The sequence below is a fragment of the Myotis daubentonii genome, chromosome 3, assembly GCF_963259705.1.
Source record: "Myotis daubentonii chromosome 3, mMyoDau2.1, whole genome shotgun sequence".
NCBI lineage: Eukaryota > Metazoa > Chordata > Mammalia > Chiroptera > Vespertilionidae > Myotis > Myotis daubentonii.
Genome location: NC_081842.1, coordinates 21,409,934 through 21,428,900, shown reverse-complemented (window position 1 = coordinate 21,428,900; position 18,967 = coordinate 21,409,934). Strand labels below are relative to the sequence as shown.

The 18,967-nt window shown below is 39.9% G+C and overlaps 1 protein-coding gene across 2 annotated transcripts in view; it reads right to left on the bottom strand.

Moving 5' to 3' along the window:
- The window catches only part of KCNAB1 (potassium voltage-gated channel subfamily A regulatory beta subunit 1), a 293,179-nt gene that overhangs the window by 50,188 nt on the left and 224,024 nt on the right, over positions 1–18,967 (bottom strand). For both annotated transcript variants that reach the window (XM_059686873.1, XM_059686874.1), the window contains exons 3-7: positions 15,945–15,982; positions 12,045–12,124; positions 9,434–9,478; positions 6,054–6,098; positions 4,236–4,279 (exon numbers count right to left, since the gene is read on the bottom strand). In XM_059686873.1, coding sequence (XP_059542856.1) covers positions 4,236–4,279; positions 6,054–6,098; positions 9,434–9,478; positions 12,045–12,124; positions 15,945–15,982 — 252 coding nt within the window. The remainder of the gene's footprint in view (positions 1–4,235; positions 4,280–6,053; positions 6,099–9,433; positions 9,479–12,044; positions 12,125–15,944; positions 15,983–18,967) is intronic.

Here is an 18,967-nt window from a genome sequence, read left to right as displayed (position 1 = left end):
GATGTGCCCGCAACCAAGGTACATGCCCTTGACCGGAATCGAACCTGGGACCCTTGAGTCCGCAGGCTGATGCTCAAGTTCAGATAGTAGGATTAACCATTTGCAATTCATTAAAAACGTTTAAGCAGAGCTTTCTCAGATTATTTTCTTTTTTTATTCCTAAAACGATGACAGTGGGTTTGTGTTTTGAATCACATAAGAAAACTGTTGTTTACCTGAAAGGCAACTATAGACTTAGACACAGGTTTTGCTTATAAAAGTACACAAACAATTTACTTATTCTTATACTTTGGCTTACCAAACCATCTCTATTCTTTCACGTTAGATACCAAGAAATTGGATCTGCCGAATTTTAACACTGGCATACTAGTACATTTGAGCTTAATAAATGTTTGTAGAATGACTACTAGTAAATGAATAAATAGACTTTCAGAACCTGAGAGGACCTTGGGATTCTAAATGGATATAATAAAGCTGTTAATGAGACTTCTACCCCTTCCTTGTGACTCTAAGGAGAATGTTATTCCTAACTGGAGCTAAGGCAAGGACCTTGGACTCATTGAAAAGGTCTTTCATATGAATTTTTTTCAAAACTACATTATTCACAAGTCAAGCTCATTTTACATAATAGGAACTAACTCAGGTGGCCAAAGTTACCCAGCACACAAGTGGCCTGAACTCTGCATAAGTCAGGCTTCTGTCTTATTCTTTAAGAGCAATTCTCAAATTTAATGTGTGTATAAATTTCCAATGTCGAATAGTTGAATAAGGTCACCTTTACCACAGAACAAGTACCAATGAAACCTAAATTTTGTAAATCATTCAAACTTTATTTTGGGTCTAGAAATCTTATGTCCCTCCTTTTTTCCCCCCTGCAAAATTCACTCAATTCCATAATTTCAGTCCTTTTTGCACTCATGATTATTTTTGGTCTTTGGCTGAAACTATAAACTGTAAAATAACAGCAACAATAACAACATAATAATAATAGATCCCAATTCTTTTTCAATCTCGAAAGTTTGAAATTTTGTGTTAAAGTTTGATTCTGGGTCGATTGGAATTTCAGCTGAACAAGTTTATGCATCCTGAGAGATTAGTTCCTAAGAGAATTCCTGACTTATTTAAAAGGAGAATTTAAGATATTTCTATTAGGTTATATGAAGCTTCAAGAAAACAGATTTTTAGATTTTTCTTTTTTCTTTCTTTTTCATAATTGAGATTTTATTGTTCATTTTGAGGGGCAGTACACAGACATTTCAATTTGTACACAATTCTTAACATATGTACCAAAATTATAAAGTCATCTGAGCTATTTTTTTCTAAACAGTTATTTTAGTGACTTTCGAGCTTAAAATTTGGAGACTCATTTTCCTTAATAGAGTATCAAGTACCAATATCTTTAAATGTTGATATGCTGTTACATCAAAGTCCCACTAATTCACAATTTAATATCATATATACTACATTATCAAATTTTCAATCTTTCACAGCAAATTAACAAAATTACTAGGAAAACGACTACCACATCAATGATGCACAAAATTCTGTAAGGGAGAACCAAGATAAAGGGGTGGTTTTCTTTAGGGAACAATTCTGCCAAAAACATGTGAATAGAAGTAATTTAAGATGTTCAAGACATAGGAAATGCACGACTGACTCCAAACTACCATTGAGTACGCTTTGTAATATAGGATATAAAACTGCCCCCATCTATGGAATGTTAAGCTGAAGAAAATGAATTTTAAAAAAGAGAATCCACTGAAACCGGTTTGGCTCAGTGGATAGAGCGTCGGCCTGTGGACTGAAGGGTCCCAGGTTCGATTCCGGTCAAGGGCATGTACCTAGGTTGTGGGCACATCCCCAGTAGGAGATGTGCAGGAGACTGCTGATCGATGTTTCTAACTCTCTATCTTTCTCCCTTCCTCTCTGTAAAAAATCAATAAAAAATATATTAAAAAAAAGAGAGAACCCTGAAATTATGAACAATTACAGGTAAATATTAAAGCAATGGAGATTTGGTAAAAATCCCAATAGCATGCTGTTCTTTTTTTCTTTAATATTGTATTTCTTTGTTGATTGCCAGTTTGAACCACTTTCTTAATCTCTTTTTTAATTAGTTAGAGTAAAAAGGAAAAGAAAAGAAGAAGTCTGTAGGCAGCACCCTCTGCTGTGTTTGTTCAACTTGTTACTACGAGCCGACAGGTTTACTTCTCATTGATAAACTTCATTAGAAGACACAAAGTAGGGGGCAAATGCTGGAGCAGGAATGATAACAGTTTTGAGAGACAGGTTAAATTAGACACCAAAGCCTGAAAGGCATTTTGTTTGGGTGAAGAGTTTGGAAGCTTGCTCTAGTGCTGGAATGTGGTCATTTATATGGCAAATTTAGAATGCTCCTTACTTAGTAAAGGGTGTCCTTATCTATAGAATGGTGATGAGAAGTTGCACTATAAAGTATCATACTGATAATGACAAATAATTTATTAAGTGTTTATTATGTGACAGACACTGCGCTCAATGTGAATTACCTAATTTCAATCAATGTACAGTAACACCATAGGGTAGGAATATTTATAGCCCATTTTACAGTCAAGGAAATGCAGGCTTAATGAGGTTAAATCATTTACACAAAGTCCCCCAGCTCATAAATGACAGAGATGGAACTCAAACCAAGTTCATCTGATTTCAAAGCCCAAAATGCCTACAAATATATTAAAAATTAGTAAGAATTACCAAACTCAAACAAAAACTTTGGAAACAACAACCAAATATAATTATTACTGTTAAAGTAATATAAATGGATTACTTCCATTGTTTTAGTACATATGTTTGTGCTTATAAGTAGGTTGTATAGACAGAGAAGTCAATGTAACTACAAGGAAAAGTAAGGAAGGATATGCCCCAGATAGTCAAACTGTGGAATGAAATGAGGTGAGCAAAGGAAGGACTTTATTTATCTACTTTTATTTTTAAAGTGGTGGGATTAGAATATACTTTATAGTTTAGGTGACTTTTGTATTTAATAAATAATACTAGTTTTAAAAGCAACAAAAATCATCTGTCTAAATGATTAATTATGAATCTAAAGTTATAAAATCTTGGACTTTTCTGAAATAGTTCATGAACTAGTATAAAGATGTTGAAAATATATGGCAGCCCCTTTTAACATTTTTTTCTTTATTGCAAAAGGTATAGGTGTAAAATTTTGTAATATATAGACAATGAATAAATAAGTAAAAATTCCACCAATTCTCATAATCCTCACAGTGAATTAGAGTAGTTTGTACTCTACTGTATGATGGTTCTTGCAACTATTTTAGTTCCTGTTTATTTCTGAGCTGTAGCAAGTTTTAAGTACCATCGCAAAAGCAATGGTACCAAAAATCAATCACCCAGTGGCAATTTTCTACAAATTGTTTTCTATACATATATACTTTCTTTTAAAGTATAGGAATCTTAACATATGTCTACACAAAAACTTGTACACAAATGTTTATAGCAACATTATTTATATAACAATTAAAAAGTGGAAACAATCCAAATGTCCATCAACTGATGAATGAATTAAAAAATGTGGAATAGTCATACAATGAAATTTTATTTGGCAATAAAAAGGAATGAAGTACTGACACATGCTACAACATGGATGAACATTATGCTAAGTGAAAGCAGCCAGTCACAAAATATCACATATTATACGATCTCATTTATAGGAAATGTCCAGAATTGGCAAATCTATAGACAAAAGTAGATCAGTGGTTGCCTGGGGATGTGGGAGAGAAGGTAAGGAAGGGTTGGGAAGTGACTACTGGTGGGTATAAGGTTTCATTTTGGGGAAATGAAAAATGTTTTAAAATCAAAGTATGGCGGTGATTGTGCAACTCTAATCATACGCAGAACCAATGAATTGTATACTTTAAATGGATAAACTTTTATGGTATATCTATTGTATCTCAATAAAACTTTTTTGAAAAGCCTTATGCAAGTGTTTTATTAATGTTAGCAGAGCTGTACATGACAACAGTTCTAGAAATTTTGGACTTTATCTGAGTTTCCCTTCTGCCCTCTCTATCACTACACTCCCAACACACAACACCAGGAAGAAACTTGGTTGATTGTGATTATTTTTATGGAGATTATTTTTCCCCTCCCAATATGTTTTGAATGTATTTGGCTGATACCTTTCTTGAATCAGCAGCCCACAGATAAAAGTAAAATGAAGCAGCAGAACCTACCTTCGATTATATGTTTTCTTGACAGCCCTCTTTCCGTTTCAGCTCTGACAAGAAAAAGAAGCAAATGACTCTGAGTGGGGTGTGCTTTCTCTTATCGCTGTTTCAAAAGTACAGAAGAATGGTTGTTCTGGATGGAATTGCTAATTTTATACCCTGTTCTTGGCAAATTCTGCACCACTGCAGGCTGAGGAGGAAAGCAGGTGGGCAGCATACTGAGCCCCTTTTCTTTGGAGACCCCAGGAGATGAATTAACATGACTGTCACCACCCCACAGTAATAACAACTCGGCCACCCACACCCTGTCCATATATAACTTGACACATGGCTCAACCTCCCCACCTTGTTCTTACCAATCCCAAGCAAATGAAATAAAAGGCTTGCTAGAAGTGTGTGAGCTTACTATAAACTTGCCAGGCTGCTGATGGCATTAGCTTTTATGAGAAAGGAAGCAAATTGGAAAGTGCCTTTTGACTTTCAAAAGAAATGAACAATTATTGTCTTTTTATAAAATGTGACCATGCAACTTTTCCATAAATTAGTATCTTACAAAGACCAACATTCAACAAGGACTTTTGCCATTTCAGACCATTCTCAAACTCTGGCGAATTGGAAAGGAATGTTATGCTTGGGTTTTAAAGCATTGCTGAAATGTTTCTTCAACATCAATACCTTTGTCAACCTTAGTAGTTTACCATTCGCCTTTGGTGACTCTGCACCTTTTATAAGTATATTAGATAATATTATATATAGTTCTCTACGGCATACTGGTTCTTGCAGATTGTCTTACTTCCTGATTATTTCTAAACCATATGCAAGGTTTTGAGTACCACTGCAAAAGCACCAAGCAATGGCACCATGAATCAGAGTATAGACAATGTAAATTTGCATTTCTCATAGGCACCATGTTGCCTTGTTTTTATATAGACTACAATGGTAGTAAAGATCTAAATTCCATTTTTGTTTTCATATTCATCACAAGCAGGCTCAAAAACAGCAATAAAATATGAGTGTGTGTGTGTGTGGGGGGGGGGGGAGGTGGGTACACATACATTTTGGTCTCTGCCTCCAATTTTGTTTTTAACTATTTCCTATCAATTATAGGGTGGTAAATAAGGTTATGTTTGTCTGTATTTATATTTTGTTAAGAGATCCTTGAGATTTCCATGCAAAGGTTTATGGAATAGCTTGCTGTATTCTTACATGTTTGTCTTAAAGGCCAGGACTTCTAAGTCCTGCTGGATAATGTAAGTACCAGTTCAAACACCAGTAGGCCCATCAGAAGCCATTCATCCTGTGACATTTGTTCTGCACCCCATACCAGAGAGAGGTCTTCTCTTTCATGTGGCCTGGCAGCTCTGCGTTATTCTCCAGTGAGATGCCCCCTTTATCAGCACTTTCAGAGCCCTCTGCGGAAATGCTCAGAGACTTACAGTGGGACCAGACAAGATATTTTTATATCCGTATTCCGGAGAAGTCTCTGAGTGTTGGCAGAGTTGAATAGCTTTTCTTTGATGATGCTATGTGCTCATTTCCTTTTCCCAAAATTTGGACTCTATTTTGGCCCTAAGTATGAGGTTGAGATTTGAAAAATCTCTGTGAATCACTTAGTAACAAGTGACCTCATGCTACTAAATTTCTCGGAAGCATCTTGTTAAAATTGAATCCTCGGCTAATTGCTATTTCCTTCAAGTGAGAAATAATCATCTTTCACTCTAAACCAATTGATTTTGGCATATTAGATGTGAAATAGCGGCCTAAAAAGATAAAACTACTAGTTGTTTCCTACCAAGTAGGGAAAATAAAAGTTATTTAACTTACTTTCCACCCCAGTAGAGTTTGGTTGTTATGACCAGGCTGGACCTCCTGTATGTTAAACAGACAAACACACAGAGAGAAATATTAAATAAATTATTTGTAATCATACTGTCATATTATTATTATGACACCCAAAGAATTTATTGTACCACACATTTTTAAAAAATTGGCAAAGAGATAAATTTGTTAATTCACATCACTAAAATGTGAGAACAAAGAGGCTAGTGAGTGGGGACTTGAAGTCAGATCCGAGAAGAAGAGGTTGAATAGAAGTGATCTTTACCTGGAGGGGCTGGAGGAGGTTGAGGGTTGTGACAGCAAATAGGTGAATGGGTGGTGGCAAAGCAAAGGGAAGGGTGGCATGGAGGGTCAGAAATAGTAAATGAGAAGGGTAAGTGATGGGACTAACTGATGGATTGCTGTAGGATCTCAAACAAACAGCCACCCACTAACACTTACTTAGCATCTGACATAACCCTGATTGAGTGTGAACTTTCCTGGGGGCAAGTCCACTCTCCAAGTACCATGGACCTAATGGCTCTGAGTTACTACTCTTTCTAATCATCACATTCACAGGCAGGGTTTGACTACATGGAAATATGAATAATGAAATAAATTGTAATGTCAATAAGTAGGAATTAAATTTCTATGAGTGTCATTTTAATGGAAATGTTATTTTAGGAAAGCAGTTAAAAAATCCTTAACTCAAAGTTTTACCACCTTATTCTTAAGGGAATACAATGTGGAAATCTTGTTAGCAAATGTATTACTTTTTCAAAATCACACTCAAAGGGAGGAAATGCCATTATGATCATGGAAAAGGAAATATGTCTTGAGAACTATAGTCATGTAATTTAAAATTCGGAGGTGGATCTCAGTGTAATTTAATTTCTCCAGGTATTCAATTCAATTGAACTCACCTGGAAAAAAAATCATTTGTGATTCAAAGGTTAAGATCAAACTTTGGGAATAGTTGAAATAAGACATTTATAATTTCATCAGCTGCAGCAGCAATGCCTCAGGACCGTCATGTATAAAAGCCTAACCTGATGAATGATAACCAATGAGAGACGATGGTAACAAGTCTGATAACTTGGCTGCAACAAGAAAAATTCGTAGAAAATGTCAACAACTGCATCCCACTGAAGTTAATTTCTTGAAAACCAATGTGAATCACTGTAATGGAAGGTCTACAGATATAAGCATCTGAAGATTACACACTCCAGAAGAGCTGGTGCACTTTTCAGGTTGATCCATCAGCCTCATGATACCTCATGATAGTGTAGCAGCGATCTGCTGGGGGAGCCAGGTCTCCTTTAGCAAACATTTGCAGGGCTTCAACAAAAGGCTGGATGGGATAGTATAAAAAATGAATGCAGCCCTCTTGATTATTCAGAGCATGTGGACCTGCAAAAGCTGCACATTCTACTCAAATACTGCCCCCAAAGACTCACTTATTCTTCCAAAATTAGGCTTTCTGTAAAATGTTTGGCCTACGTGGGTGTGCACACTAATGTTAATGTTCAAACAGCATGAGCAGACAGCAACCTGGCAAATTTTCACTGACCTCATGGAGGCATTTAGAGTGGGTGGAGAGTGATAACATGAATGTTTTACTTTGATATAGCACAGGCTTCAGAAGACTTTTGCTCACCTTATGTCACTTTATCAGCATGACACTTTAGGGGCAGATATGACATCCATTTTAGAGGTAGAGAAATTGAGACTCAAAGAAGTGAGGTAACCTGTCCTGGACAGCACAGTTAGCAAGTGGTGGCACTGGGAGCAGAAGCCAACTATCCTCTAGTTGAAATTGCTCGTGTGCCTTGGTGATACAGTTTATCTTTTCACCAGTTTTCTGGGGGTCGTGGTGAATGGATATCAATATTCTGTGGCCTGGTGATAGCTTAAGCTTTTATTTACAAGACTGAAAGGCAGTGTGTGAAAGATGCATGTTAATCTACTTCCTGTAGGTATATAATAGGTTCCGAAAACTATGGAGCTTGATGGGCAAATGTCCTCTGGGTGTCCAGGGGGAAAGAGCCGTGGGACTGACTCCTCCCCTCCTTCCTCAGGTGGACTCTGTCAGCCTACCCCCGCTGCAGATCTCACTGGACTGCTAATGGACTCATCCCCAAGGTCTCTGTCACAGGTTGAATTGTATCCCTCAAAAAATATATGTTATTAAAGTCCTAACCCCCAGTGTCTCATAATGTCAGCTGATTTGAAAACATGTAGTTAGTTTAATTAAGTTGAGGTCACACTGGAGAATGGTAAGCCCTTAATCCAGTACGACTGGTATCCGCATAAGAAGACACACAGACACACATGAAGGGAGAATGCCAGGCGGTGATAGAGGCAGATGTTGAAGAGCTGTATGTGCACCAAGAGACACCAACATTTGCCAGCAAGACCATCAGAAGCTGGGAAGAGGCAAAGAATGATTTTACCCAGAGCTTCAGCGGGAACATGGCTCTGCCCAAACCTTGACTTTGGATTTCTGGCCTTCAGAAGTGTGAGAGAATACATTTCTGCTGGTTTAAGCCATCCAGGTTGTGCACTTTGTTACGGCAGCTCTAGGAAATGGATACAGTTCCTGTCTGGGTAGTGGTGTATGGACCAGCACGCTGAGTGGGCAAGTAACTCAGGCAAGATGGAGGACTGGGTGGGAACATGAATATGTTTCCATATTTAAGGTTGAATATGGTTCTTTCTTAACAGACTTACAATCCCTGATTCTGTACTCATGCTGGGGAGAAAGGGGTATCGGGACTGACACGCAGAGTGAAATGTAGGGGGGTTGTTCCCCTGCCCCCAGATGTTATGGCATCCGTTGTTACCACTGGCTTTGGCTACAGAAGGTGATGGAATGGGATGTGACCCCCCTCAGGCAATAGGGCTCCCCAGACACAGGAGAGACACTGGCAGGTAAGAAAGCTTTGGGGTATTTATCCCAAGGACTTCTTATTTCATCATCTCTTTGCATTCAGAGTTGTTAATAAAATGAACAATGAACATAAATACATATGTATATACAAACAGCTTCCTGTCAGCTGGCTTCCTTCACCAAATTACCCTAAATAGCAGTCAGAAGCCATGAAAATGTCCCTTTCTTTTATTGACAAATACCTCCTAAACATTCCCTCCTTCTTGGCTTAACCCCATGGTAATTCTTTGTGATTAATGACTAGTCAATAAGTTTTGAAGCACAAGTAATGAACTTGCTGGTATTTATTTTCAAAACTCTGTAAATCAACTAAGAGTTGACTTCTTTTGGGATAACCTTTTGGTCAGTTGCCATCCAATTTTATTTTCCCTTCTCTGGTTATAAAATCATGTCAGTCTTTTTAAAGGCAAGTAAATTATGGTGGTGAATGCATTACCTCCAGCCTTTCTTCTTGATGATGCTCCCCAGAATCACTTCAGCCCTGGAGGGGAACACAGACAGTGTCTTAGGGTACAGTGGCCTGGAAATGCAAGAGTCAGTGCAAAACACGAGAGCCATTCCTTGTTTGAACTCTCAGGGCCTCCATGTCCCGAAAATAGAAGCTGCTCTCGGCTGGTGGCACAGTTTCCTCTGTTTCTGCTTGTGCCTGCAGAATCCCGCTCCAGAGCATAGCAGAGGCACCTGCCAAATCCTTTCATGCTGGCAGGAGACCACCTGTGGTCCTGACACTAAGAAACAGTGCAGTCATTTGGCAGTTTGGTGTTTTTAAACCACTGATCTCATCTCTAAATGTCCTACTTGGCTGTGTCCCAAAGGGGTGTCAAGGTTTTGCTTCTATTTGCTATGGCTTCCAATTATGACCCGGGAGGACAATGAGAGCTCACACTATTTAGACAGACAATATTGACTCCCAGGAGATCTTGTAGGATACAAGTGGGTTTAGAAGACCCAGATGTAAGGGCTGCAGATGCAGGGGCCCACATAGAGAATGTCCTGGATTCCAGTAACAAGCATTGTCATAGACGCAGGACATAAGGAGGTGTAGAGAAGTGTTTTCCCTGCACCTAAGGCTGGGTCATGGAGAGGTATATTGAGGACATACCCACTGTCCTATCCCCATCTTTCTAGCCCAGCTGGGACCCAAGCTTGAGGAGACTACAACTATCTTCTAGGCCCTTCCCAGTAAGACCAGTTCTGCTCTGTGAGGCTTTGTGAGTGGGGGCATCAATGGAATTAGCACTTTGTCCACTAGGGTCCTATAGATGGGAGTCATTACTAATCACTATGTGTCTTGACTGAAAGTTCCGTCTCTGTTGGAGTGCATTTGGGAACCTGGCAATAGCCATGAAGCAGTTAGCTATGGAGCGCACCCCCAATAGACGTGTGCTGAATCTTGCACAGTGTTCTTTTCTTCCTCCCCTTCTGTCTCTCTGATGGTTGCCTTTGCAATCTTGCTTTTCATAGTGGGAACCTATCTCAGTTACACACTGACAAATCAAACACTAATGAACCAGAACTGATTCTTCTTCACAGTAGCAATACAGACAGAACTCTTTACACACTTGTTGACCACTCTTCCCCTTTTTCAACCTTAGCCCCATTTGGTATTGAGCAGGATTCAACAAAAGAAGAAAACACGGAGAAAGGGTATGATGTTGAAAGGAGCAAGGCCTTATCAATTTCATTTGCTCTCCTTGGACTCAACAGAAAACATCAGGAATGTGGGCTCTGAAACTCCTAGATGACCCTTAAACTTTTACACCTGCCCTTGAAAAGGAGGAAACCCACGCAAGGAAAATACACTTGGACCAGGCAACGATGAACCTGATTCAGCAAGTCTAGCATTTTGATTGTAATTCTCACCCGGAGTGGGGTGGAGATTAGGCCTGCAGGTGACCATGCACCGCAATCCTGTTAGAAAATTGCAGAGCTGCTCAAGCAGCTGTCCAGCTACTTAGTGCCTTTCAGCTCTTGGAGCTGCATCCATGTTCACAGTAGGAGGCCAAGGTGTTCCCGTTCTGTTCTAAAATGTGCTTGTTGTGCTGGAACCCGGAGGACATGGACCTTGGGGCTCACATGAGGGCATATTGCCCAGGTGCTCTGACTTAGCAGTGAGCCCTGTCCTAGAGCCCAACCCTGCTCTGGGGTTCATGGGAAGGTTGTAGCTAGATGGGACTTCTCCAGCAAAAGAAGTGAGGCCTCTTTGCAGCCCCCTCTGTCCTCAGAGTGGGGTCTGAAATACCCTCTTATAAAAGACTAGAGGCCCGGTGCACGAATTCGTGCATGGGTGGGGTCCCTTGGCCTGGCTGGCGATCCGGCCGATCCAGTGGGGAGGGACCGTGGGAGGTTGGCTGGCCTAGGGGAGGGACCTCAGGAGGTTGGCCAGCCCAGGCCATGGGAGGTTGGTTGTGGGAGCGCACTGGCCACCAGGGGGCAGCTCCTGCATTGAGTGTCTGGCCCCCGGTGGTCAGTGTGCATCATAGTGACTGGTCGACTGGCCCTAATGATCACACAGGCTTTTATATGTATAGATATTAGATTTCTTGGTACCTTTAAGGATCTTCCTTTAATCTCTGATCTACCTGTAATGCTACATGGAGGAATAAGCCTGCAAACAGGAGAATCAGTTCCTGCTTCCCTCCGAAGAGGACGGCCCAGTTTCCTTCGAGGGTCGAGAAACTATGAAATGTGGTTATGAAGTAACAACCACATTGGAATCTGCTCCTTTATTTGCTCACTCATATTTTGAACTAATATTTATTGATCTCCACTGCCACCACTCTGGGCCCAGCCACCTCTGCCCCTCATGTAGACCAAAGCAATTGCTTCCAGCCCGTTTTTCATACAGCGGCCAGAGGTGGGAAGGTTTGGCTGGGCAGAGGGGGCCGGAGATGCCCTGGTGATGGTGGTGGAGGGAGGGGGAAAAGTGGTGCCATAACAGGTGTGGCAAGGACAGATCCTTCTCACCCGCCTGTCAACAATGCTTAGGACAGAGTCTCATGGTTCTATAAATGCCACTTGAGGGACACAAACAGGCACCGACTTACTTTCCAGCAGCGTAGACCTCGGCAGTATCAAAGAGATTAACTCCGCTTTCGTAGGCGATCGTCATCAGCCGTTCAGCAACCTGCAAGAGGATGCAGTCAGTCAGAAAAGCCAAATGCTTTTCAAACCTGGGAAGCAATTTTGAATCCCTTAATGGTCTTTAAGAACATGGAAATTTCCCTAAGCACTGCTTGTTTTTCTCAGTTGTAGTAAAGAAAGAAAACCAGAACTTCAGCTAGCCTATCGAGGGTGGATGCATCTTCCCCTGAGATATAGCCGGGCACTGAGAAACTTCCCTCAGCGCTGGGTTCCAGCAGGCCGAGGGAGCTCAGTGAGGTGGATAGATCATTGCTCACTCTGCTTGGAAGGCCTGGTTTGACATTCTTTTTGGCACCGTAATCTCTCTGACACAGAGGGTTATTTGTTTTGCAGCTGACTCCATCTCCTCTCCTTTCTCTAAGCCAATGGACTGTGGCACCTGGGTGACTTGTGACTTAAAAGTTTGGACCTGTTTTCCTCAAGGCTTAGCAGACTGTTGTGATGAATGAAAGGTTAGACAGAACTGTGACTGTTTTAACTCAGCAGCAAAACCCCAGACACCATCAGAGTGGCCAGCCAGGCGAATCCACAGGACAAGCAGAGGAGGGAGTGGGGCACGGGGACCCAGCTCCTCACTGTCAGCCTGAAAACACATCTCCAGGCTCTGGTCCTCTCCTTTGTGCTGCTGATGCAAGTGGCAAGTGTGACAAGAGGGTGGGGGTAGCTATAAATGACAGCTTGAGGGACAGCCACTGAGGAATAGCGATAAAGAGAGGTGGGGAGGGGCCATTTTTTCATTTAGACTTATTAGCCAATTGGGAAATTACACACCTCGCAAATAATTAAAATTGATTTTTTCATTTATGCTTTTGATTGTGGGCTGAAGTGCTTCATCAGCATTTCCAAGATAAAGTACTTTCCTGTTTTTAAAATTGGCCAACCAAAAAAATTCTTAGGCTAGCACAACAGAGTCCCTGCAAGTCCGTTAGGAAAAAAGCAGCAAAAGTACGACTACTGCTTTTAATTTACCCCAATTAGAGATTAAAAGTTAAGACAAGCATAGTTTTTCCCATCATGACTGTTCTGTGTTTAAGAAATTACTGTGCTTGTATTATATTAACCTTGTGCCATGTCACATGACATGCTGATGGATTGTTATTAGAAAACATACATAATGAATCTTATATAGAGAAAAATTTTGAGACAAGATGGAGACTCCTAGATGAAGAGTTCGACTAAATGATTGCTGAGATGTTTCCCAACCATGGCGTTTGGAGACCTCAATGCGAAGCAATGAAATCACTGAACTAAGTCAGAAGACCAAATTCTAGTCCTGAGTTGAGTTTATTGGTACCTGCAATTGAAAGAATCCCAACTACTTTACTGATGAGAAAATGTAAGTAAAACTCTGAAAATTAAGTGCTATAAGATGATAATACACTCTTACCATTATTTAAAAATACTATACATATGAATAACATCTATTTTGGTTTTATAATGAAGCCAAATCATCTTTGGGAGGCACCTCACAGGGTTATTTAGTTTCATGTTTGAAAAATTTTGATGAGATCCCTGTCCAGTGGCTACTTAATAATTGAACTATCCTAGTAACAGGGACATCATCCCTTCCAGAGGCAACACTGATGATTGCATCACCCAGCACATAATGGTGTGGTCATCCCAGGATCCCATGTTTGTATTTGCTTTGTGCTGAGCTCATCCGAAGCCAGAGAGAAAGTGGGACAATCTAGGGAGGTGAATTTATTGCTATTGGCTTACATTTTTGCCACGTGGAAATATTTGAGCTCCAGCAATTCAGCCACTGGTGTGACCAGTCTACCTGTGCCTCCCTTCCTTCTCCTTGCTGGCATTCTCTCTGCAGGGACCTGGGGGAAAGCTGCAACTCTCTCTGGAAGGAGAGTAGATATTTGTCTGATCTACATCTGAGGTGAGAGCTGCTCCAGCCACTCATGACAACTTTATTGTGCAGTTTTTAGAATCATAATTTTGAAATGATTCATTTCAGAGGCTGACCTAGGCAAGCTGGGCCTCCTCCACATACCCTACCCGATACCAGTCAGAAGGCCCTGTGATGGCCACCCAAATCCTCCTTCAGAATTGAAGGACTTATTCCCGTAGCTGCTTAGGAATCCTGGCCTTCAAGTTACCAGCCCGCTCTGGAAATTGCACTTGGCTAAAGAGAATCGCCCTGATCAAACTACTTCCCAGAGCAGCCTCTATCCCAGTGATGGCGAACCTATGACACACGTGTCAGAGGTGACACGTGAACTCATTTTTTGGGTTGATTTTTCTTTGTTAAATGGCATTTAAATATATAAAATAAGTATCAAAAATATAAATCTTTGTTTTACTATGGTTGCAAATATCAAAAAATTTCTGTATGTGACATGGCACCAGAGTTAAGTTAGGGTTTTTCAAAATGCTGACACGCCGAGCTCAAAAGGTTCACCATCACTGCTATCCAATGGATGGTCATACGAAGGATGTAAATGCTCAGTCCGTTTGATCCAACTTGGGACAATCCTACATGGCCATCTCAGCTTTGGAGCTCCCAGTGGGGTCAGCTGAGGTCATTGTTGAGACTGCATCATGCCTCAGTTTCACTATCTGCCCAATTCTGCTTCCTTCTCTGCCATGTGTTGATTCTGAGATGACTTCCTAATACTGTTCTGCATGCTAATCTCCATCTCAGAGTCCACTTCTCAAGGAATCTCCTATGTGACAAGCTTTCTGCGGTGACCTATGCCCAATACTGGGAACAGGCATTCAGACAGATAAGAATATGTGGATAAGACTCATCCCCCTGGATCTATAAACTAATGCTAGTGGCCTTGGGAGCTGGGAAAGATCCCCAGGCCCCCCAAACTTCTGTTTAGGAACGATAGTAAGAACTACCTTTACAAATGACTTGTTCTGGGACAGGTACTGGGCTCAGCACATTATAGGTAATTCTTAATCCCTTCACCTTTTTCACCCAGTTCTCCACACCCTCTCCCCTCTGGCAACCATCAATCTATTCTCTGTATCTATGAGTCTATTTCAATGTGTTTGTTGTTGTTGTTATTGTTCTTTAGATTCCACATATGAGTGAAATCATTAGGTAATGAGCTTTCTCTAACTGAGTTACCATAATTTCCTCTAGGTCCATCCATGCTGTCACAATGGTAAGGTTTCATATGAAAGCATTCCTTAAATGCAATGATAAGCATATAACCATGATAAGCACTATTTTTGAATTGTAAACAAAAATTTAAAGGAATGTAATGAGTGTCTGCCATTTATTGAGTGTCTGCTACCTACCAGTCAAAGGGCTATATAAATGTCTTACATGCATAACATGGTTAATTCTTTCTATAGATCTTGAAGGTCCACATTATTATCCCATTTTACACAGGATAATCTGAGACTCGGAGCAATTGGATTAACTTGTCCAAGCCGGGATGACCAACTGTCCTGGTTTGCCCTGGTCTGAGAAACCCCCTGCTAAAATAAGAAAGTCCATGCCAATTGGGACCACTTTGGTCACCCTGAATGGAGCTAAAACAAACAACAGCAATACAATCCTTCTATAAGGTGACTAATATTCATTCCAAACTGGTTTCTTCTCCCTATCTACTGAGCCTGCACATATAATGCACTGACAGTCTCAAGGATTAATAGTCTAAATGTGAAAAATACAAGAAGCTAGATAAAATTGAAAATAATACTTGAGTCAATCTTAGCCATGTCCCATGATTAAAGCAGTCCTTGTAAAATGCCAGAAACTTGGGCAGAATACTCCTACCACATAGCTCTCTCTGCATTTTCTTTGATCAGCATAATGGAAGACAAAAGTAACTTACCTCATCTGAAATTTGACCTCCAAATGTCACCCATGTTCCTAGAAAAGAAAAGAATATTTGTATATTACTTACAACATAATCATTTTTCTAATATTGTGTATAATGAGAGGAAACAATTTTTCTTACAAGACTACTTCAACAGGTTGTTTATGAAGGTACTTGGATGAGGGGCAACTGGGGGCTGAAGTCCAGCCCATCCTCCTCCTCTCACTAAGTCATCCAGCAGGAGTCTGCATCCCCCTGGAGGAGAGAATGCCCTTTCTTCATTCATAGGTACCATATTGGCTAAGGGCAGCCCATTCCTACACAATCCTTTCTCTTCTGACAGAGGACCATGAATGCTAATGTGCAAGAAGGCGATGTTACCATGCCTGCTCTGAGTACACACCCATTCTTACTCTCACTTAGCTAAGGAGCCACCCTTAGTTGAAAGTGAAGGTAAGATCTTGGGTTGTGGTTCTTTCCTTCATTGTCTCCAACAATCGAGTCTGTTTTGTATTCCCTCTTACCTCTCAAAAGGAACCCTCTCAAATGTCTTCCCAGTGCCCACTTCCAAGCCCCAGGAGGTGACACCACCTTGTACTTACTTGCAGACTTGTTTGCCTGGCTAAAACAATGTTGACCAGCTTGCTATTTTAATAAAATTCGAATAAGGTACCAACATTTAAATAATTAGGAAATTTTTCTTTAAAATGTTTGATTTCTAGTTTCTCTTAACAACAGAAGGCTGGGTGTCCCCATAGGCAGACATCCCTGAATTGAGGGGCAATGTCCTCTGTGGGAAGGCTGGGCCCTCCACAGTCTGTCAAAGTCCACATGCCTTCCTTTGCATTCCCAACACTAAAATCAAATGCAGCTGTTATTTCCTGCCACATGTTTATTGCTCTTTTTTTTAAATGGTAAAATTAAGAGAAAAACAAGCTTGTGCCTTTCCCAAAAAACAGAGTGGAGGATTCATGAAAAAAAATAGGAGCGTAATTTTTTTTGGTGCATGTGAAGAACATAAAAACACAGATTGTTTGCCCAGAAAAATTATAACTTAAGGCACCATAATAAAACCAGCCATGACTGGTATATAAAAAAGATGGGCGTTGAGAAACTTAATGAACTGGAGAAATGGTAGTGTTTGTTTTTGAATGAAAGCAAAATAAGTGATCGCTGTGAAATGCAGTTCTCTTAGGTGAAGGAATAGCTATGGCATCAAAACCTTTTTACAGACAATACTGTTATAAAAGAGTCTCTTTTGAATGCAGCAGAAATCATGTGTCCAGAGAATAAACAAGCATTTGCAAATTTTAGTAGAATCAGAATCATTGTACTCAGCATGTTAAAAATATGGTTGAAAACTTTCAGAATAAGTTAAATTATTGGTGGCATTTCCTATTGCAGCCAATGAGAACACAGATATAAATAACAACATGCTGTTCGCTGTGCTTATTTGTGATATTTTGAGAATTTTGGAAGGGTCAAAGAGCTTTTGAACAAGAAGCTCTGCAAAGCACAACATCAGGGAATGGTTTACTTTGTGACGAGAAAGGTCTCAGGCCAGTGGATGTAGGATGCTCTGTTTTGAGTTATATGTTGACTACAGATGGGGCTCTCTCACAAAGGATGGGGCTAGATCCCCATGAGGCAGCATTTTGTAGGGGCACTAAATATTGGAGTCCATAACTGTTCATTTTCTCATTCATCAGGAGTTTGCTTTGGGCTGAAAAGCTCAAATGAGACAGGCCACGAATTCAATAATTAATGCCATGAATTGGCCATTCTTTTGCATCCTGGAGCAAAATCAGGCCAGTGTCTGCTTGATGAATTTGCTGGTTTACTTATACTGAGATGACAGATTTATTTTTACCTGTTCATGTCATCAAAGGGAGCAGACCTATCTCCAAAGACTGGCTCGAAGTTCTAAGTTTCTTGCTGAAATTACAGCTCATCTACACCTTTTGAATTTTTTCTATAGGTGCATTTACAAGTATTTGCATAAATATCTCATTTGCTACTCTCAGTTCTGACAAAATAGAGTCTTTGGGAAATTTCAGTTGTTAAAGAATAATTTACTGAACTTTCTTATATTGCAGTCAGTTTCCAGAAATGAAATTGATAGCCTGAAATTTATGTGTCTGCAACAAGCAGAATCCGAAGTAACCGCTTGAGCTAAAGCTGACCCGATAGCCTGAAATTTAGTCTTTGAAACTAGGCCATTCATTAAATACTGGATTTCAAACTTTATGAAAATAAACCAGAATTATTTGCTTTAGCTTTCTTAATTAAAAATGTTTAGTTGTTATAGTATTACAGATATCTCCCATTTTCTCCCTTTTTGCCCCTCTCCACCCAGACCCCACTGCTCCCCAGGCCTCTCCCACACTATTGTCTGTGTCCATGTTTTATGCATTTATGCATATATGTTCTTTGGTTAATCTCTTCCTGTATTCCCACCCCTGAGATCTGTTATTCTGTTCCCTCTGGCCCTATTTTGTTCATCAGTTTATTTTGCTAATTAGATTCCACATATAAGTGAGATCATGTGATATTTGACTTTCTCTAACTGGCTTATTTTGCTTCTTAATTAATTTTTGATAGCACAAATGAAGTGCTATGATTTGAAGTTCTCAAAATGTAGTACAAAATGGCATTGAAGACTAAATATGACAACACTGATAGCCAGACTAATGATGGAAACATTATACACAGATCTTGGAGGAGATTATTCTACTTATAAGAACCATTTACAACAATTCTATCCACGTTGGGAAAACCTTATTTTTAGAAATATGAATCTGAAAAATCAATCTGCATAAAACTACCTACCAACCTTATTTTTAAGTATTTAAGGCTGTAAACCATATATCACTGTGAAAATATACAGGACCTGACTGACATCGTGGTCGTGGTATAGAATAAAGATGTCAGGTTTTTTATTCTAAATAAAAGCAGTAATGAATTATGAAAGAAATAGTAATAATTAAATGTTTTCTTTTTTAGTTATTTAAAAAAGTTTAGTATAAAATAGAACATGG